Source organism: Megalops cyprinoides, chromosome 2 (genome assembly GCF_013368585.1).
Source record: "Megalops cyprinoides isolate fMegCyp1 chromosome 2, fMegCyp1.pri, whole genome shotgun sequence".
Lineage (NCBI taxonomy): Eukaryota > Metazoa > Chordata > Actinopteri > Elopiformes > Megalopidae > Megalops > Megalops cyprinoides.
This window is the reverse complement of record NC_050584.1, coordinates 44,316,886-44,339,047: the sequence shown is the minus strand read 5'-3', so window position 1 is coordinate 44,339,047 and position 22,162 is coordinate 44,316,886. Positions and strand designations below refer to the sequence as shown.

Genomic DNA, 22,162 nt, shown 5'->3' with positions numbered 1-22,162 from the left:
GCAAAGGCCGCAGTTTGATGGACTGAACGCCTTGTTAAGGAGAGTCTGTCTCCCACCTCACCTGCCCCTGTGTCCGGCCTGCCTCCTGTCACCGCTGCCCCCTTGCCGGTGGCACTCCCCTGGGGACAGCACGGCTCGGCTGTCCCAGCGCTCCTCCTTCTCCTCGCTGTGGCTGCGGTCCGACGAGGAGAAGCTCAGGTTCGACGGTGTGGCCAGATGTTCGGAGCTGCTGTACACCTGAGGCACAATCGGGGCCCACATTAGCCACAGCTGGCCCAAGCACACCTGCTCCTCATAACCCAGCTCCACCTGTCTGCACTAGAGAACGTCTGAGGTGTGCCCGTTAGCATTTTCAACAGTAGAGAACAGAAGCCTCTGTCAGCACCGTTGCTAAATTAGTCACCCAAACTACAATTTTCAACTGGAGACAAGAGACCTTTTGAAATAAGCGAAAGAAAGCAGGAGGAGGAATTTTAAAAGCCCTTGTGCGCAACCCAAACATTTCCCAACCGGTAAACAGCCACTTTGGAGTGGAAGCTGTGAGTGCTATTTGCGAGAGCACACCGCCCAGACACTTTCCGGTTAGCGTCAGGAAAGGGTGTGGCATAATGGTTCAGTAATTGACAGTTATTTTTCTAAAAGAATCCACTGCATTATGAAAACCAGTTACAGAAATTGTTCATGTTTAGCCAGCAACACACAGTGACACAGATTCAGAAATAAAACCTGAAGAATATATGTACTGTGTTCTGTTTTGCTTGACTGTGCTTCCAAATTATTGCAACACCTATTCCTAAATATAACTCTAAATAATGACAATGATAAAAATAATCATAATGATAATAATAATTGCTATTGATAGTTCTGGGTATGCACAAATGCAGTTAGTAGCAATATTTCAGAACTCGTGCAAGGATAATCATGTATGTTTTAATGTACTTGGAATTATAAAAATAATATGGGAAAGACATATGATGACCCTGGTCCGACTTCCTGGTCTTTGATTGGATATCAAGCGCTTGATGTTGCCTTGCTAGGTCATGGTTTGACAGTTTGTAGACAAGAAGCTGTTTTGAAAGTGCGTTGCCCAGATGCAGCATACTCCCAACCAATGGCAAATGATTATGACAAGTATCTAGATGTCTCCACAAGAACAAACGTGGACATTCAGGACAACTGCATGTCACCATCCTGGTTTATAGGGAGGTGCTAGGTGGGCTGGTGCATGGCTTAAGCCCTCCCAAAAATGCGTTCATATTTTCAAATGACAAACCTTGCTGAAGCGATGGGACCAAGAAGAAAACTGTCTGATTTCTAGGGAAGACTCTTCGTCATTGGTTTCTTCATCTTCATCGGAGCCTAAGTGGTGATACCGTTCCGAGCGAGCTGGGCAGTGGCACAGAGAAACAGGACATGGAGAGACAGGACAGCAGACAGGCCTCCTCCAACAACCTCAGACAGGGAAAACTTTAAGAGTACATGGAAGATGAGTTTTGGGATATCCTGACAAAGGGATTAAGAGCACCACCTACTGTCGAAATAGCTGGTGTCATCCTCCGCTTCCAGCTGGGGAACAAACTCCGCTTTCTGACGCAGGAGGCCATTCCAGTCCAGAGCCAGGAAGAATGGGTGCTGTTTCACCTCCGTCGCTCCTCCTGGTGAGATTTTGCATTATTGAAACATTCCAATGTCTCATTATTTACTCGATCACACAAAGATTGTTATCCCTCGGTCAGTTAACACACTGGCTAAAGACAGACTCGTCTGGGAGTGTTGTTAGCCTGGTCTGACACTGCTGCTCATTTAACTTGAATGGGTACACTTCTGTTCTCTTGTTCTGGATAAATGAATGTAATGTAATGCAGTGTAATGTAATGCTAAAGGTGACACACCTGTTCCCAGGCGCTCCAGAGGACTTTGTCTCAGTAGCCGTGTGATCAGGTCCTGCGCGTCAGCAGGCAGCGCATCATCTCCATCAGGCCAGATGATTTCATCTGGTCAAATGATTTCATCATGTCAAAACACACACAGACAATCACATCAATAATAACAAACCACTAAATCTGTTCAGTGTTCTCATCTATAACCATGTAAAGACATCAGAGACATTATGGAAAGATAAATGTTTCACTTTGGCTTCTCAAATGGTTCCGGAAGGCTATGATCCAGGACAATTTCCAGCTCTAATTAACATTATAATAAACAGAGACAGAAATGCTTCGAGCAAGATAATGACTTGTTGAATGTTCTGGAATGGAACAAAAAGGCAATTATGAAGATAGGCTGGGATAGGGACCAGGGTTTAGTGTCTAGCGACTGAAATAATTCCATCACAGTGCCACATCCACAAGGACTGGTTCTTACCACTGACGACCTGCCCAAAAAGCTCCTCAGGCGTGTCCCCAAAGAATGGCACGCAGCCCACCAGGAACTCGTACAGGATGATGCCCATAGCCCACCAGTCCACCGGCTTGCCATAACCCTGGCGCAAGATCACTTCTGGGGCAATGTACTCTGGAGTGCCACACACCTTCAGAATACCAAAAATGAAATGGAATGGAAAATGAAAGGTCCAAACTATTTATGTCACAGAACTGCCGTCAGGTTGAGAGCCATTCCAGTGGACATCATACAGAGGCCCACCTGTTTGTCAACAAACTCCCTGGTGTCCTTCTCGATGTGGCCCTCGTACAGGTTGGTGGTCATGTTCATCAGGCCGATTTTGGAGAGGCCGAAGTCGGTCAGCTTGATGTGTCCCATCGACGTGATCAACAAGCTGGGAGAAGAAAAAGAAAAGATGTAAAACACAGGTGTTTCCACACATCTGTGAGGTCCTAATATGGCAAGTGTAATGTGTGCACATCCAGTCAAGTGCTCACTTGTCAGGTTTGAGATCCCTATGCACAATGCCATAGTTGTGTAAGTATTCCAGTGCTAGCACCGTCTCTGCAAAGTACATCCTGGTCATGTCCACTGGTAAGGGTCCCATGTTCTTCAGCAGGTTAGCGCAATCTCCACCTGCAAGGCACGAGGACAGACATGATGCAAAGCACAGCAAGGCATCATTGCCACAATTTTCATGTCCCAAGAGACAGCTAATTTCTCCTAGATGTAGCAACAGAATCTTTTCAAAAATCCTTTTGAGGCAATGGCAGGATTGTTGAAGCCTGAGCAGAGCATATACACCACCGCACAACATCTTACCTTCCACATATTCCATGACCATGCAGAGGTGGCGGCGCGTTTCGAAGGAGCAGAACATGCTGACCACGAAAGGGTTTTCCGCGAACGTCAGGATGTCCCGCTCCACGAACACCTGCTGGATCTGATTCCGCAGGATCAGGTTTTGCCGATTGATCTTCTTCATGGCGAAGCGCTGTCGGGTGTCTTTGTGTCGCACCAGGTACACGGCCCTGCAACGAGACAAGGCGCACCGCTGATGGCATCTTCTGCTTTACATCTCATAACCAAAAAGGTTAGAAAAAAACACCCACTCCCCTAGGGGCTGATGTGCGAACGGAATTCAACAGAGACTACAATATGTGTTCATTCCAGTTTACCCATAAGCTCCATTGCTGATGAGCTTGATGGTCTCAAAGTCACTCTCCATTGGCTTCCTTCGGGGAGGCGTGCACACAGACTTCTGCCGTATAAAAACAGAAGCACAGAGAGGGAAGTAGCCATCAGTCCTGTGTAACGTACTCTACATTATCACACATGCTTCTCTTCCAAAAACTACATTTGAAATCCCTCATTATTAACACAAGGAAACTGAGAAATCTGCCCTTGTGTATATATGTATCCAAAAAATGTAGTCTCAGTATGAAATTACCTGAACCCCCTTAAGAACCATGTCACGGTGAGGAGAACAGAGGGATCTACTCAGTTAAGACCAGCATCATGAAGTGGTCATGGATGGAGTGCCTCACTGCACTGTATTTTTATGTCCCACAGGTAGATGCGGACTACCCTAGACTGCCGCATCGCTTACCTCCACAGAGTCATCAGACTCCGGCGGCACTGTGGAGCCTGCGTCATACTGTTCCAGCTGCACCATTTCTACAAGTGTGTGGGGGAAAAAGAAAAGATCAACCACTTCAAATTGAGCTTACAGGTCTGCTTTGCAACAAAGAGATGAACTCATCGGTGTGCACAGGGGGATACTGTAGTGTGGGCAGCAGGAGAAGTCATCCCTGCACTGGTCAGACGCTTAATAGGGCAGCGTATGGCAAGCGGTGTGCCTACAGCTCAAACCACAGTGACTCACGGAGCTACAGCGTGAGTAACTGGCATTGTTACAGTTCTTTCTGGATGCCAGTGAAACAGCCCTACCTTCAAGGGGATCACGCGTCAGACCCAGCTGGTTGATTATATAGCGTGGGATGTCAGTCTTTATTCCCTGCCCCACCTTGGCGTGGCCCTCGGCAGCCTCAAGCAGGTGATAGAACTCCTCTGGGTCAAATTCCTGCCAATTACAGTCACATGTCATTTTGCGGAAAATGTCATTTTTTCCTGGTAAAGGGACATGGCTTTCCATTCTGCTAACTTGTTCTCTGAAGCAAAACTTTCACCAGCAAAGAGTAAAAAGGTTTACTCTTTCAATCCCCCAGCTCATAAATTTATTTACACCCTTCACAAACCATGTTTTCATGGACACTCACCAGGCACTCAAGGAGCCTTGCAGGGCGGGATATGACGATGAGAATCTTCTTTACAAGCTGTGTGATGACTGTCACCTCCTCACTCTCCGAGCGCTCAAACGCCTGGGCAGAGACATACACGTGTACTCAAAATCAATGCTTTGGAAGAAAATCAACTATAGCTGCAAAACATCAGGGTGTGCAAAGCATGTTTGGCATACCCACCAACCTTTGCCATTCAGAAATCATATCAAATGAAACCGTAGGTTTCTTCCCATGTTCCACGTTAATTCAAAACAATGCGAAATTCAATGACGTGAAGTTGGTTAACAGGTAGGCATGGGAAAGTAATATCCACTAGACTTTTAATACGGTGCTGAGAATCCCAACCAAGATTTACCCAGTCCCTTTTGCCTCTAATCTTGCACCCATTAGGATATACCAGCTGAAAATTGAGCCAATTTTAAGAAGACCCTAAAATTAGAATCACTTAGAATTAACTCATTTTTGTGGGACACTTTCACAGAATTTAATAATTTCATTAGAATAATTCTCTCATATCAAAACCAAAACAAACAAGTTTGCATGCTATTTCTGGAAACGTGAAAGATTCCTCCCTTGAGCTGTGATCAACAATCTGTTTGGTGCAAAACCCATTTTCCTTATGCTTTAAAGCATTTTTTGATCAAATGTTCAATTTTCATATGTTGATATACAACACAGTTGCTGTAGCTCCTGTGATGCCAGAACTGCATGCGAGTACAGCACTGTGTTTCAGGAGCGAGTTTGAGTGGATTGTTGAGAGCTTGTCCTTTGGGACACTCTGTCCAGACAAAACATGGCCTGACGTGATCCCTAATCAGCTCCTGCTGGATCTGAAGACTCCACCCAATCCGTCTCACAAATCAAGCAGCTCTGACATTGCATGCCTTGTTCTCTTGGGCAACACTACCCTGATGCAGGTAGGATTGCTCACTCTGTGTCAGCACCTTTTCAATCCAAGCAAACCTGCGCTTCCCTAGCATAGCTGTAAATACCTTTTTCATCCTATATATTCACAAAGAAGCATGGAAGAGAGTAATTTCTCTGTCAGACTGATATAAAGCACAACTACCTCCCATGCTGGGCTGCTGACTTCGACAAACGGTATTGGTAGACCGCCACAGTAACCATTAGCTGCAGTTGACTTGAAATACACTGCCCTCAGGGCAACTGTCTGTTTGAATCAGGATGAGTCAAACACAGAGAAACAAATGAGACGATCAGGCGAAGGGAAACGTGCTATGGAATCTTACGCAATGATGCATACAACGAACGCTGGCTCTTAACGATACACTTTCCAACTCCTCAAAAAGACCTTGAAGATCTGCAGTTAAAAGTTAATTGCGAATAAAATATTAATTTTGTTGTTGTTCTCATCACAACAGCAGTGATGCAGATTTAGCGGTCATCACAATTTCACTGGAACCATTCCAATCAAAGGAGCGCAGAGCATTAACGGAACAAACTAATCTGTAATGCTTTGTGACCTCCAAAAACTGAGTGACTCATACATTAAAAGACAGAAGAACATTTGGGAAAGAAAAATAGGACAACAGCAGAGACAGACATTTAACTTGTCAACGTTCCTGAACAGATGAGTTTAAAGCAACCAAAAAAAATGACACAAATAAAAATCAGACAGACATCACTGATGGAAATAACCTACAACTAAAAGAAATATTCCAACACAGCTAAAGACATTTCCAGAATTCTTTCCCATGAATCATCGTTGGCCTTTAGCATTCAGCTGCATTGCCTCAAATTCAACAATGTCAGTGAACGTTCCGTTACACTCTTCACCACTATTTCAGATTTATTATGGATGTATCGGTATGCTATGGCTCGGTGTGGAAAAAAAAAAACATTCAAATTAAGCTCCTTAATGACGTGCAGAATGCAAACGCTTACAGGACTTTATCTTTCCAATGTATGCTAAAACATATGGAAGCAATCTTTTTGATGCCGAATCACAAATGAACAGAAAGTGAAACTGCAAACTAAAATACATCACATTTGCCTTTCCGTTTTGGCATTAATCACCCTTATAAAAAGATAAAGCAAATGAAATATCCTTATTTGAGGATCCTCAATTACTTTCCATTGTGCAGGCATGCACTGCTCTCCACTGTGCTCATTTACATATAATTTGAATAGTGTTTTGTTGTGTTAATTTGAATGGCCTTTTTTATGTATATGCTGTACTGGGGTGTGATTGACTCTCTGCAGGGGGGCAGGGAGGGATGGAGGGGTGGTCATGTGTTTTTTTTAGAAGGATGGTTATAGAAGGTTCATGCATAATTCATTTTTTTCTCTAAACAGCCCTTTGTGCATACATTTCAATTGGAGGGACCCATGCTACAGGCAATCAGAAATGACCTGAAGAAACAAGAAGAAATGCTACCAATTCAAAAGTGGATATTGTTTACTTTTCACTTCACAGTGATAAATAATGCCAAAAATGAAACAAAAAAAAAGAACATTTTACTTTGCATTTTCTTTTTCACTCCTTTGTTTTCACAACAAAACATCAATGAAAACAAAGCCAATCATGGTAAGAGCAGCTTAGATTCCAGGGTTGTGGCATCACTGTCCACTGCAGGGGTGTGGGGAGAGTCTGTGTTCACCCATACAGCTGTGGGAACACAAGCTACTGCCATGTGATGGGAAACACACAGGCTGAGAGTCATCTGCACACAACACAGGAGAGGGAGCCTGAGTTGCTATGGAAACAAACATTCTATCATACCGCAGATAAGACAAGAGCCAAAAAGACAGTTCTGTATTCTTGTAACACCCACATGGTATCATCACACAGGCACGATGCGCGCGCGCGCGCGCGCACACACACACACACACACACACACACACACACACACACACACACACAAGAACTACATTTTGAAAGCTCCCGTGTCTCTGGGGGCTAGAAGCAATTACCAGATTAGCTGTCTGGTCATGCATTTCACATGCTTTGGTTTGTTATTCTGCTTTATTTTACCTTCACTGCATTTAACTGTTGTACAAGATGGCCAGAGAGATCAATGTCTGATGACAGCAGATATAGTTCAAACCAATAATAATTATTGATAATAAGAACAGGGAAAAAATGTTCTGTAAATGACTCAATGAAGGTAGGAGCATGAATGTACTAAAATAAGAACAATTATGTTCTTCTATTGATAGCTTATGCCATTTTAGTTTGTTTCTATTACCCAACAACATAAAACGTGCTGGTATGGGGCTCAACACATACTGACCATGCATTTGGACCGAGACTGAGCACTTTTATGTTAACTCACTGGTCGGGACAGTGTTATTTCAATTTGGTGTATTCCAGGCTAAACTGTTTTAGCAACAGCTCTAATCATTTACTTTTCATGTTATTCAAATTCGCACCCAACGGCAGACGGGCAGAATAAAATATCCTCGCATCCCACCTCATGCAGCAGCTTCTCCAGTTTCTCCTGCAGCTCCACGAAGTAGCGCGAGGTGACCAGGCCCTTGCGGGACTTGTCCAGGCAGTCCCGGGCGAGCTCCACCAGCTGGTGGTGGATGAAGCCGAGCACACCGTCGGCCAGCGGGAGGGTGCTGTCCGGGGAGCAGTGTGTAATAATCTCCAGCAGGCGTTCCTCCATCTGCGCCGTGGCCTGCGGGGTGCATGTACCACTCAAACGGCATTGCACTCAACATGAAAGAACACCACAGGAACACTGTATGCACCATTGTACATCCTGTCTGCTTTCTCATGAAAAAAAAAGTGTGCGAAGTTGTGGTACGCTGCCATTACATATTTCTGGCACGTGCAAAATTGTCTGATGCAGTGCATTTCCTTCAAGTACATTAGCAGAAGTAAAAAAGCACTAAACAGCACTAAACACGAAAATGCTTTCCCTATTGTGATGAAGGTCTTAAGATGAGATTCAAGGGGATGAATGCTTCATGTGCACATACCTTGGGAAATCGCTCTTTGTAAACATGATTCATCATAACAATCTCATTATCAAAGGAGCCACTTGTTCGACCAGGGCTGAAACAAACAAACAAACAAAAAAAATCCATGGTTCAAATAGCATTTTTTTTCTTCAAAATGAGCAGATCAGTCGTGCAAATGTCTAATAACTCAGGATAAATAGGGACTCTGTTCTTAAAATCCATGTCTGACATTTTCAGAGTTTCTTAACTTCTCACATGCTCTCCTGATTTTGCCCTGAAGTTTTGATTGAGGCGGCGGTCGCCAGAAGCTGAAAGCGTAACAATGATGCATGTCTGGAAGTGAACCCTTCCTTCTGACGCTGAACAAACTGAGTACGAGGGATATCCTAGATCTGTAATTGAGCCTGCAAGATGTGCAATGAGCACTAACATTCACCACTGACTTTACAAAGCACATCATGCAGCTCGCACCGAGGTTTAATAATACAACACACAAAAGTTCACCTGCAATTTTTGCTGCCGCAAAAGAGACCTGCGGAGGGCCCTGCAGGAGATGGGTGCTTTTATTTTATTGGTACGTCTCATGCATACATCTCATCTCCCAGGCTATGTTACATAATGCAGCAGCTGGCGATGCTTTGACCTCTTTTATACCGCCGCATGTAACAAACTAAGCCTTCTTTTATTTCATTTTCCTGCTAATCTTATGGTTCACAAGTTGCAGAGGCGGACGGAACAGAACAGCGCTGACAGACCTTTCGGCTTTTTTTTTTTTTTTTTTTTTTTTAAAGAAAGAAGGCTTCTGTTGCAACAGATGGCAGCCTGCCCACCACGCTCTGCAGCTCCCCGCCCCTGAGCCTACAGCTCAGCAGGTCTCTTGGGCCCCGTGCGCCCTCACCCACACACTGCTGGCCACAGGCAAACAGCACGGGCCTGCACCAGCCACCACAAGGCCTGGCACCCACAGCTCACCAGCTCAGCAAAGCCTAAACATCTTCCCTGGATGAATATGCACTCAATCCAAGGAATGCAAGTAGAGCTGTAGTTCTGCCAATTAACTGCTTGGAATAATAACTTTCTAAGCCTCTAAAAATTGTGGACCTCATGAATAAAATGGCGACGAGCTGACAGAACATCTGCCTTAAACTGATGCCTGGTTCTGACATTTGGTACTGGCATCAGTTTCAAGCAAATCTTGGACTACTGCACCGTGACTGAATTATCTGGTGCATACTTGGTAGACATTAAAATGATGTGCACTTCCAGAATTCCAAACCCTCTCAGAAGATCAGCATCATACTAATTTGTGCCAATGAAACTAAATATGTTCAACGCAGTTTGAGAGCAAGGCCTTAACTGGACTAAGGTAGGAGGAAGAGTGGTACCTGAGACTGCGAGATCGAGGCCGGATGAAAGGCCCGGATTTGCCGTCCTCGTCTGTCACACTCTCAGAGCTACGGAAGTGTTTGAAGAGGAAGTGCAGCTCGTCTGGAGTGGGCTGGTAAGGGAGTTGGTGCAAGCGCTCCTGGGAAGAGGATGAAGACTGTAAAACAAAGAGGACAAATTCAATGCTTCAGAACTTCCTGTCTTTGACAATACAATCATACGAATTAATCAAAGTAATAAAGTGAAAGGCATTTTGCATTCAATCTGTGTGACTACTCAGTAATCCCAAGTAACAACCATCACTCCCTGCTTAGCACCGGAAATGATCGTATTTATTTATTTATGTTTTGTTCCAGTAGCCAGTGGTGGAATAGCATTTTTTAGTGGTGAGCATTTTTTAATCATATGTGAAGCGGAACTAAAAAATTAAGCTCTGACTGCAGGAGTGAAGGATGGAGAGGAACATCCAAGATGACACCAGAATCAGGGAGGAGACCGGAGGAGCATTGTTTCAGAAGTGCTCCCATCTGATGTCATTGCCTGTCTATGGCATTACCACTATGGCTGCAGCCAAGTAAGACCTGTGATTATGTGACAAACTCCAGCATATAAAACGCTTCATGCAACCACTGACTTCAGTTTCACTGAACTGCTACAAAGTGTGCCAGTCAAAATGACTTGTTCTGTTCAAGACAGAAAACAAATGAGAAGAAAAAAAAAAAAACAACTTACTCTATAGGTACTCATAAACTGTACTGTCTGTCTACTTTCGCTAGCTATTCAGTTTCTTGAGGCCAACATATTTTTACTACAATTTTTACTTCAAATGAATAAAGCAAGTAATACACTGAAGATATATTAAGATAACTGATGCTGAAAATCCTCATCTCATTAGATTCTTATACACGCAGATTATTCAAGAGTAAAAGGAGTATAAATCAACTGTCTTCAAAGGTCCAGATGGTAGCCGGACTGTTATTATTCTTGTATGTTCTTCATAGTGATGTACAGGGTGTTCTTATTCTTCTGGGCGTCAATTCAAATTAACAGTACGGTTCCAAGCTGTTAAGTTCCACTGCACAGAGGCAAATTAGATCATTTGAAGCCCGTTATGGCTCAACCGTTAATGATTTCATTACTACTGGTAGTTATAACAGCTTCCATTGAAAAGACATTGCGTAGGCCTATCAAATGGCAGACATCTGTGGCAAATGCACAGCAAGTCTAAAGCAAACCCTTTGCAGTTTCTTACAAGTCAGGTAACTTTTTATTATCATGATCTTTTTGGCCACCAGAGTACTGGACACTAAGGGAAGTAACATACTGAGACAGTAGAGCTGGGAGGATTGGTTCCATAGCCAGAGGAGGGGAGAGAAGCCAACGACCATCTTCGTCCTTCCGCTCTGAAAAAACAGGCAATTGTTCAATACCAGAATTTTTTAGTTACATATCTTCATCTCTGTAGAGGCTTTTAGGAACAATAAAATATTGTTACTCAACCCTGAAGCCTGAATTTGAAAGATGGACCCCAGTGAAAAGCAGACATTTTAAGTTGGTAAGTCATTTGGGCAGCTTGGGTGTATGCATTGAAATACACTGGTGGGTTGATATACCTTTTTGAGGGGAATGAACAAAAATGGCATTATACATAGTGATTTCAGAGATCATCTCAAAGGAGATTCCAGGAATCTTGATGTCACGACTGAAATACTAATATTCTCCACAAGTAGAGATAAGACCACCCCTTGAGGTGAGGTAACAGACCCTATTTTGATTGTATTAAGACAGCACAGTGTCATGACATCTATACTTCATATGCTCATAGGCCATCACTTGCTATCAATGGCAAAAATTTACCTGAAAATTGGACTCAGTCATATAATACAACAATAACCAGGATCTCAGGGATCAGAAAACACCCACTTTGACAAATGAATACTTAAATCTTTGAATGGCACCTTGATTAGTATAATACATCAGAATACCTCTGATGTATTATACTTGAGGGCTAACATTTTAAACAGATGGCATTTTTACACACGTTCTTTAGCCTTTAATATCAAACAAATTGTATGAAATTGTATGTTGCTTTGATACACTCTGTTCCAATATAAACAATGGGGTAAAAAAACACCCTGGAGTGGGATAGAAAACAGTTTGTAATGACAGTACTGTGTGAAGACTGCAAAAGCAAACGAGACTAACGGGCTTCAGGCAAGGGTAAACACATTGCTTTACATAGCAGAGTAAACAGGATATGGGAGTGGAAAAAATTAAATAAAAAAAGACATGGTACCTGTCAGTGCGGGCCATGTGGCTGAAAGGTCACAGCACCAAGAAGAAAGGGTGGGGGAAAAACAGCGAGAGACAAGACAAGTGTTAGCGTTTCTGCTGTTGTGGTTTACATTCACATACTGCTGGAGTTAAAAAAAAAAAAAAAAAAAAAATCTCATTTCATCCACTATGTACGACTGCTAAACCTCCATCATAAACATTCTTCAGACTGTTCGTTTTTTGCCTCGTTTTGGATTAGAAAAGGCAGCAGGTTTCAACAAGGATGAACACACGCCCTTTCTGATATTTTTCTGACAATCTTTAAGATGATTCCTATGAATAAATCATATTAACTCAAAGTAAATGGATTTCGTGCAACACTCGACTCCTGCCTGACACCTCTGCAAATCAATTCTGACTGAATGAAACTCTGCTTTCTGTTGGTATTGCATCTGTAATGTGATGTTTCCTTTGCTTCATTTCAGAGGCCTATTTCCCTTGCCTAACATAAGAGAATGAGTTCAATTTCATGTCCCTTTTCACAACACCGACAATAATGGAACGGAACGACTTTTTTTTTTTTTAAAGCTTATAATAATCATGCATTGGTGTAGAAAGTGTGCCCAGCCACTCTGCTGGTGTGGTACCATTAAGAGTGCACTCTGCAATTTGCCAAAGTTTTGGCAGCATCAGTCTCTAGTGCGAACAGTGACCAGATGGTAAAGCCACCTTTTCATAGCAGGGAAACTGACAACATGTCTGATGTTGTTTGATGTGCAAGGAGCCGCTCTGTCTAGCAGAGGCAAATCTTGTTGAGTGAGTCTCACACTCATAGCATGGAAAACCTAAAGGGAGAAGGTGCAAATTTACTCTGTGACTCACCACACTGTGAAAACCCCCCTCCAACATGTCTCTGTCCTGCACCTCATTATATAAGCAGTTGACTCATTCTCCTCCACTACAGAAGGAAGCCCCAAATGATTCACAAAAGCATGATGACATCAAAATGCAATGATAATTTCTTACTCTCTATTGTGAGGTGGAGTCCTCAAAGACTCACATTTACTTTACCAGGATTCAATTTTATACTCTTGAATTAATCTCACTACTTTAATAAGCAAGCTTTTTTGTAGGGAATGACTTTTTTTCCAGTATTTTCTCCAAATCAAATCAAATTTGTGATTTCAAGAAATACAATTAAATCTACACAAAAATTTTGCCCATTTTTATCAAGCATCTCAGAATTACTTTTAAGAGTCTTGTTAAAAGCACTTTCAGGACTAAAAAAATCCTACCTCAGAGTATGCAGTGGGAGAAATTCATGAAGCTGATTTCCCACAAGGACAACAGGGTAGGAAATGTCACATAAGGCATCCACAGCTTGCAGATATTACGTAGAATCGCGTAAGCCGTTATTATGCGACAGCCTTTTTCGGGGCTGTTGCAGATTTTTATGTCAAACATGATATCTCCTCTGACAACTGCTCCACTGTTTATGGATTTCACACGCTGTCATATATTGCTATAAATACTGTAATGCAATACAAATGGTTGGCATGTCGCTAGCAGTTGTAATTGGGCAGTGCACCTGCGAGAGGTCATGGGTATCAGCCATCAGCCATGGTTGTTGGAGGTATCTATTATGACTGAGTAGGTGATATCGGAGCAGAATGGGATCGAGTTCAAATAAATACTTCTATCCCGTCACCACTCTCTAACCACCGTTTATCTCTAAACACATCCTTCTCTATTACCTGACCTAATCTGAATATACATATTTCAGATATACCTTCATAAGACCACATAATAAAATCTGTACCATTTTGCACCTTCTTCCTTATAACCACCCTCTTCATCTTAAATTTTCTTGCCCACCACTGCAAATCTCCCAGTACTCCTTAAAATATTTCTCACCATTTTGGCCTGTCTTGTGTGAATGGCCTAAACTTAATCATATTCACTAGGGATGTAACGATACCAAAAACTCACGGTACGATAATACTACAATAAAAGTCCATGATACAATATTTATTGGGATATTAAAAAATGAAGAAAAATGATGACTTGAAAAACTGTCCTTTAGTAAATAATAAATCAGCATTTTTTATTCATATAAAATTTGTTTTTCTTTTTAACTTAAAGTGCTTCTGCTTTCCTTCTTTAATAAAATAAAATAAAAGTAGCCAGCCATGACCTAAGCATGTGCAAAAATTGGCATGAATTGTCTTTGGCAATGAATGATTGAACTATGTATGTACAATTCAGTGGCGGCTCCTGCCAAATCTCTCGGGGGGGGGGGGGGCGGCTAGCTAACTTGACATTGTCACATTACAAACAAAGCGTTAGCTACTTCGCAGCCTGCTAGCCACGTTTTCAGCTCACACCAGCTCTGCAAAAATCCCCGGTTATACAATATCCCTTCCTTTGTAGATACTTGCTTGATCTTTAAATTTGGTCTGGGTGGTCCTAATTCTTAAGTTGCCAATTTATCCTCATTACTATGACAACTGAACAGTATTTCTCTTAATGACATAATCCAGTTGCTCTGAGTTGAGGTAACATTAGCCATGTTGACCTTGAATGTGACAAGATAGCTGGCTGCCCCGGTGATCTCTACACCAGGTTACGTATGACAAAAGCACGTTAGTGCAAGCCCACCCGGAACCCATACAGATTGCATTACAGTGCCTGCAGTTCAAAAAAAATTGCATTAACATGAAAGTCTATCACAGCGATCTGAGCAATTTTCAACCAGAGTGAAATCACCTGAAAGGGGCGATACTAGGGCTGGGCGGTATGGGCTAAAATTTATATCACGGTATAATCTGAAGCAAGGGGGTAATGGTATATATCATGGTATATTTGTTTTTCTTAAAATTTCAATATAAATGCTTCTGAAGGGGTAAAGCACTGGTATGGCAACTGCATGGCAGCTTTTACTGTATTCTTAACTGTATTACTAGGACATATTCCACATAGTAAAGAGGTATTTTAATAACATTTATTGTGCAAAACTGCAATAATAAATAGAAAAAAATACAAAACTTTTCTCAAGTAACTTATGTCTCTGAAAAACACTTTTTCATAAAATACAATAAAATCAAGCTGCACAAAGTGAAAATAAAAACTGACTGAGGGATTAAAGTTCTCCATCGCTATGACGGATTTCCGTCAATTGGATTCCAGAGAGGCCATGTATGAGATCAGTGCAGATCCGAAGGGGGGAAAAAAGCGAGGGGAGGGGGGGGTATTACGGGACTTAGGAATCGCACTACCAGGCGATAGGTAGCTGATTTATATAGGCATAAAGTTAATTGAGATTGCAATCAAAGTCAAAGTTTGTGATGAAGAAGGAGCGAGAAGCCGCGGTTCAACTATATAATCAACTGATAGCACACACAATGCATAGCATAATTCAAGAGTATTGGAAAGAGAATAACACGTTATTATTAAAACAAAATAACATGCAGATAGACTTTTAATGGGTGGCCATTACAGTGGGACATAGGGGTTTTGAAGCGTTTTGTCACGTCGTTGTATGTAGGTTACATTTTGTGAGGTTAGGCTACTGCTTACTGTGTGTGTGTGTGTGTGTGTGTGTGTGTGTGTGTGTGTGTGTGTGAGTGTGAGAGAGAGAGAGAGAGAGAGAGATAGAGAATGGGTGCCCTTTGGTGGTGCGTCGCCCGACTGCCCTAAGGAACAAACCGCCCCTAGTATAATTGCAAAACAAAAACAATACAATTTTCAACAAGGAGAGATTAGTAGAACGCAGCAAACTAACCATGTAATATCCGGGTAGATTTTGTCACAGTCCCACTACGGTATCGACACATTATTTTATCGCAATGTCACGAAATTAGATATATTGTTACATCCCTAATATTCACCCAAATTCAAAATCTCTTCATTGCAGCCAACTGGCACCAGTGTGGCATAGTGGTAAGGAGCAGAGCTCGTAACTGAAAGATTGTTGGTTCAATTCCCTGCTGGGGCACTGCCACTTTACCCTTGGGCAAGGTACTTAACCTACAATTGCCTAAGCTGATATCCAGCTGTATGAAAGGATAAAACTGTACCCTGTGAGAGTCGCTCTAGATGAGAGCATCTTCTACGTGACAATAACGTAGAGCAATGAAATTGAGAATTTGCAGTATAATTTATGTGCAAGATTACAATGAGAGCACAGACTTGGTCTTACTCTAAAACACTCACATATTTCTTTCAGCGTACTGACCATAAAAAACGGTGGGCACTTGTCTGGAGAAGAAGTTCAGAAGACTTCTGTTCAAACATCTCCATAAGAAGCACTGAACTAACATGTGGGAATACCTTTGCTTTGAGCCAAAGGGAAGTTGAGAGGCACTGACATAACCTTCAGGAATGACTTAGCTTTGAGTAAAGGGGAAGTTGACAGAAGCAATGACCATAACCTTAGGGAATGTCTTACCTTCGAGCAAAGGGGAAATTGAGAGAGGCACTGGTTGACACATTTCTTGGGCTGTCTAAGGGACTACTGCCAGCTGGAAAAAGCAAGAGATTACCATTAAAGAAAATGGTCCAAGCAGCAAACAACATTCTATTCTTACATTATTAAAACAATTTTTGCTATTTTCCACATATGTTTAACTGGCCTGCGTTGTCTAAACCAAGGATGATTCATACACTTGATTAATGAGGTATCACAAAAGAAATTCAATTGACAAAACAATAAGCTGGAGCTGAAATAAGTCAGCTTTAAACATGATGTGAATGTACTGCAATGACATCAACAAGCAACTGTAGAGCAAATGAAAGTCTAATTATAAACTATAATCAGATAAGCCCCAGCTGCCATGAACTTGAAAGACTTAATAAGGGTATCGGGGTGTACCTGGCATGCAGCAACAGAAGCACTTTCTGATATGAATTTATTCTATATGATATGTATGTTGGACCACCAAATAGGCAATAGGCTCACAAACATTATTTCCCATTTAGATCAACTGTGAAAGCAGTGAACTAAATCAACCTTTTCAGCAACTGTTTCATGCAAAAGAAGAAACCAGCCAGATTTTCTGAATACTGTAATGTAATTTAACACTGACTATGTCTGTGTGATATTTACAGTTCAAAAATTTTTGTTCTGTATTTTGACTTCAATTCAGTGTTTTACATTTGGTCAGGGTTAAGTTACGAATCTGTATTGTACAAGGGCCATACACTTGATGCAGACATACAAAATGTTCTTACCAGGATGAAGGTGAGGTCCTATTGATATCGTAAAGCTTATTGCCTGCTGCTTTCCAAGAGTTTTACAATCATTGTTGAAATCATTTACTAATGCTCTTATCAAACTGTGAAGCTGCTAACCATTGAAAATTTGACAGAGAAAGTAAACCCTCATATAATAGTCACCAGCTAGAATTCTGAGGTCATACTGTTTGGGCTCAACCTCACCATAATCACGACTGTAAACAATGACTGATGTTTCTATTGACATGGTCTTAACGTCGAAATTGAGAGTGATTTTCAGTCATGTGAAGTTTTGAGTGACCATGAACTTTCTCCAAAGTCTTACCTGTAGGAATGGAGAGGGGGGAGAGAGGCCGAGAGAGAGTGGGTGACGGGGTCCCTACACCCAAACTCTTCCTGTTACTGCTACGGCAACTGTAGAAAATAAGAATATGTGGTCTCTGTTAGTATATTCCAAGAGGGATATCTACATTTAATATCAAATATAGAGCTTTCTGTAAATACTTATTTTAAACTCCATAACAAAACATATAGGAAATACAACTGAGCCTCTTGCTCCACATGATCCAGAGTACTCTACATTTCCCAAAAACATCAGAATGTGGTAGCATAACCTAAACCACAGAGAAGCAACTTCACATTACAAAACACACAAAACATCATTACATGGAATTCTGGTTAAAAAAAAAAAAAAAAAAAACAGTAAGTGCTGCAAAAAAGAAAAAAAATCCTCCATTAAACAAAAAATGAGGTATTGGCCTTATTGCACTTTTTCAGCGATCTGCATCCATGCTGATGTACTAAAAGGGTCTTTTCCTGTTAGCTGAGAGGACTGCAATCCTGTTTCCTCTACAGAGAGATCCCACAGGATACTATCAGTCATAAAGCCTTAGGATAGCCAGTATACTGACAAATGCTTGAGCCACATCTCTGTCAGCTCATATGTAGGCATGTCATGTCCAAAATTATGTAGTTCTCAGGAAAGTGCTGCTGATCAGCAGTGAGGCACCTAGAAAGGCATAACAAAATACTTGTTCATTCTCAGTGTTAAACCACTGGGGAAAAAAAAATCAGTCATGAAGGCAGGGACATCTATGGAATTAAATCCCTCCTTGTCAATCTCAGAGGCCAAACCAAAATATAAAATGCATCCATCACACATGCAGCTAAATATTCAGATATTCAAATATCTCAACTTGCAATTCAACATTAAATATCGTACTTGCACTCCATTATACACAATTACAGTTTTCAAAAGGATGCTAGAATAAATCTGACAGTGCTAGTTAGAGTCAACCATCCCAACGAAACATCAGTAAAGAAATGTGAGATGTATGTTAAACCAATCAGGTATGTTATAGCTAGCTTTGATTTGTGAATTTAAGAGATTTCCATGGATAACATACAAAGGCAAACCACATTTGCTTCTATGTGCCAGTGCATGCCTGGATATTTATTTTGCTATCATTGTCAGGTGAGACCATGGCAACAAGAACTCTTTTTAATCTAGCTATCATAATTATTACCAGCATTATTAGCTCTGTGTTTTTCTACATGTCCCAGCACAGCATATGACATAAATACAAGAGTAAATAACTACAGACAAATGACATCTATGATAACAATTACATCCAATGTCTAATAGCACACGAGTTCCCACAAATACCAAACTACTGAAACAACAAAACACAATGATCAAAATATAACAGCTCCCAGAGACAGACACATTGAGGCTTTAGAGGTTTACTCAAAACTTTCTTTTAGAGCTTTACTTTCAAAATCTTTCAACCTAAGCCCATCTACATATTTAAGCCAATCAGTAAGGCACTGTTTCATTTCCTTAATACTATCAACTATGAAACGTACAAAACAAGTTTGAAAAAAATTTATATTTCACTTGAAATTTGCTTTTAAATTTCACCCTCTCAATATCACCAATTGCAGCTGTTCAGTTCCTCTGGATAAAAATGTCTGCTAAATTGTTATATATTGTAATATACTTCATCCCTATGAATCTGTTTACTGTAGCTCCACTCTAACTGAACTTACATAAGCTCTGTGACCATGCTGACCCACCACAACAGGAAAAATAAGACTGAGGTTGACGTTTCTGGGTCGCACTAAAGACCAAGAATTAATCACTGCTCTGGAAAAAAATTGAAGAGATTAAGATAGCTGACATCACAGATTTGCTTCACGGATGACAAAAAAACATCCTTAAAAGCAAAGGACTGATGCAGTTTTTCATCAGCCTGAGATAAACCTTTTTTTCATTTCAGTCCTCATTCCAACAGATCCAACAACCAGCTATATTCACCTCTGCCCAAGAAACACACATAGATCATACTACCTTAAAAACAATCAGAGTGTGTGAAAGAAGAGCAACATGTCACTGAAATACTAACGAGTACAGTCCTGGAGGCTCAAATTTATTGTTTATGGTCCTTTTGATAACAGTATTCCTTGGATCCTGTATTTCAGAAGAAGCATGTCCAATCAATGTTATGTTAAGGAGACATATTCCTGAAAAACAGCTACATGTCAGACTATGAAATGTCACTGCAGATGCTGACAGTTAATGGAATGACAAAAGATGACCCTCAACTTACTTCCTCCATAGACTACACCTAAAAGAAGGAAACAGGCTAAACTTATCAATTTTCACAAAATGCGCACTAAACTTAAGAAGTTACTAAATAAACCACAATGTGTGATGAAAGAATCCAGTCACTTATGATTAATCATCAATGATAAATGAATAACTATAAATAAACCCTCTCCATCAACAGGCACCACTGCATAACAGTGTCCACCTCTAAAAGGTTTTCAGAGACTGCAAGCTACTTTGGGAGCCATGAACCCTCAAAGAAGAGTGGCAGGTAATAATTTTGCAAGTTTTTGTTGTTGTCGTTTCTTTTCAAAGATGAGGACACAACAGACATAAAAGAACTCCAAGAAACAAGAGGTCAGACTTGCCAAGCATTGTAAATTTAAGATAACTAGAATTTTACGCAGGAAAATATATTAGCTATTTCAGTAACGTTAGCTACGATATGTGCATGATGATTATTTTAACTACCCTAGCAAGCCTCAATTTACACTTGGTACTTCCATTCATTTAAAAAAACCACACATTTAGCAAATGGAGAGATTCATAAGACTAACAGAACATTCACGTACGCTTCGTCTAAAAATACTTGCTAAATGTAATCCTTTTTCAATGGAAAACATTTGTTCTTGTACTTCTCTTGTTCAAGTGAATCTAACGTTAACTACCTCTAGTCAAAACGAATTTCTCCAACGTTACGTCGTGTCCTCAACCGCCGTTAGGACCAGTCCTTTGTTCATTCAATGCAGTCAATGTGACAGTACGAGACCAACGCGCACATGCTTTGCAACGTCCACCTTTACTCAAAACTTTCAGCATCAAAAAGTAAACTAAATACATGAAGACATGGGTACACTACCGACAGTAACAAAGGGTAACGACACCGCACATTTTTAACGAAACCACCAAATATCTGACATCGCCAAATTCACAAAGGCGTACGACAAAGCCGGGTGTTTAGTTAGCCAACTAGCCAACTGTGACTTATGTTTAGCTAGCTCGCTTGCTGCGTTGTTACCGGTTGAACAGGACCTCGAAATACTTCGCAGTCAACTACAGCTTGTTAACTTGGTAACTACTTCAGCTTTGTTGCTACCTAGCTATAACGTTACGTGTTGATAGTTTGCATCGGGTACCACTTTTCAGGCAAGTTAACTCAGCAAGCTAGCTGTCTAACATTAGATGCTGTCATTAACGGTACACTTGCATAAACTCACGCTCTTTCATTACGAAAGACTAGCTAATTCAAATAAAGGGATTCTTCAAGTAGACAAGAGGAGAAAACGTCAGCCACCCAGCTAACTTACCAAACTTCATTGCATTTTGTTCGACACCTACTTAACGTTCCAAGCTACCAAACTATACTTGCTACTGCTACTGTAGAAACAATAAAGGAACAATTTAACCGTTAAAACACCTTTGCTAGCTCGCTCGAGAAACCTGTTGACCTAGGCAGCAAGATAACTAGGTTACCTACTTCTATCGACTGTTTACAAGGTTAGCAAACTAGTTAGCAAACTAGCTGCTGACTTTGTAATTTTAAATGGAACAAGCATTAAACCGGTTGACGTGGTGGCTAGTTACCTTTTTGATCGCTTTAGCATCGCCCCGGTCACAAAATGAGATTTGTAGCTTGGTAATGCGGTCCAGTAACTTGGATCAGACATGATAAATATTTTTGAGTGTGATACAAGAAATATCTACAAAATGTTAATTCCCAAAAAGACAAGTCCTCCTCTTAATGATAAGATAAAGAAAGTTCGTGAGGAAGACCCTGAATCCTGGGTACACACTCCATTCCCTTGGTCAACCAGACTCTTTTGTGTAGCTACAAATTAGTTGCTAGCTAGCAAGCTAGCTAACGTGGGAGTCCTCGCTGTATTTCATCTTGATGGTGACACAGATGCCATCACGGCTTTAACCAATTTTTCCTCTGGCCAGTAAAAATCTCCCAAATTAACAGAGACGTGCGTTTCGGAGACTCGCAATCCCATATTGCCCATGCAGCATCATTTCTTCAGTATCCCTATCAACCCCGCTCCGTTGG

General features: G+C 41.3%; 1 protein-coding gene across 3 annotated transcripts in view; it reads right to left on the bottom strand.

Moving 5' to 3' along the window:
- mast3b (microtubule associated serine/threonine kinase 3b) overlaps positions 1–22,162 on the bottom strand; it is a 42,053-nt gene that overhangs the window by 5,112 nt on the left and 14,779 nt on the right. For 2 of the 3 annotated variants that reach the window (XM_036520895.1, XM_036520896.1), the window contains exons 3-21: positions 17,833–17,921; positions 16,723–16,795; positions 12,298–12,318; positions 11,326–11,404; positions 10,001–10,158; positions 8,634–8,709; positions 8,120–8,329; positions 4,662–4,763; positions 4,333–4,465; positions 3,992–4,059; positions 3,561–3,643; positions 3,205–3,413; positions 2,880–3,018; positions 2,644–2,776; positions 2,365–2,530; positions 1,893–1,994; positions 1,533–1,655; positions 1,274–1,386; positions 62–237 (exon numbers count right to left, since the gene is read on the bottom strand). In XM_036520895.1, coding sequence (XP_036376788.1) covers positions 62–237; positions 1,274–1,386; positions 1,533–1,655; positions 1,893–1,994; positions 2,365–2,530; positions 2,644–2,776; positions 2,880–3,018; positions 3,205–3,413; positions 3,561–3,643; positions 3,992–4,059; positions 4,333–4,465; positions 4,662–4,763; positions 8,120–8,329; positions 8,634–8,709; positions 10,001–10,158; positions 11,326–11,404; positions 12,298–12,318; positions 16,723–16,795; positions 17,833–17,921 — 2,253 coding nt within the window. Of the gene's footprint in view, positions 1–61; positions 238–1,273; positions 1,387–1,532; positions 1,656–1,892; positions 1,995–2,364; positions 2,531–2,643; positions 2,777–2,879; positions 3,019–3,204; positions 3,414–3,560; positions 3,644–3,991; positions 4,060–4,332; positions 4,466–4,661; positions 4,764–8,119; positions 8,330–8,633; positions 8,710–10,000; positions 10,159–11,325; positions 11,405–12,297; positions 12,319–16,722; positions 16,796–17,832; positions 17,922–21,699; positions 21,809–22,162 lie in introns of those variants that run through there. The other variant, XM_036520897.1, reaches the window with a different exon arrangement.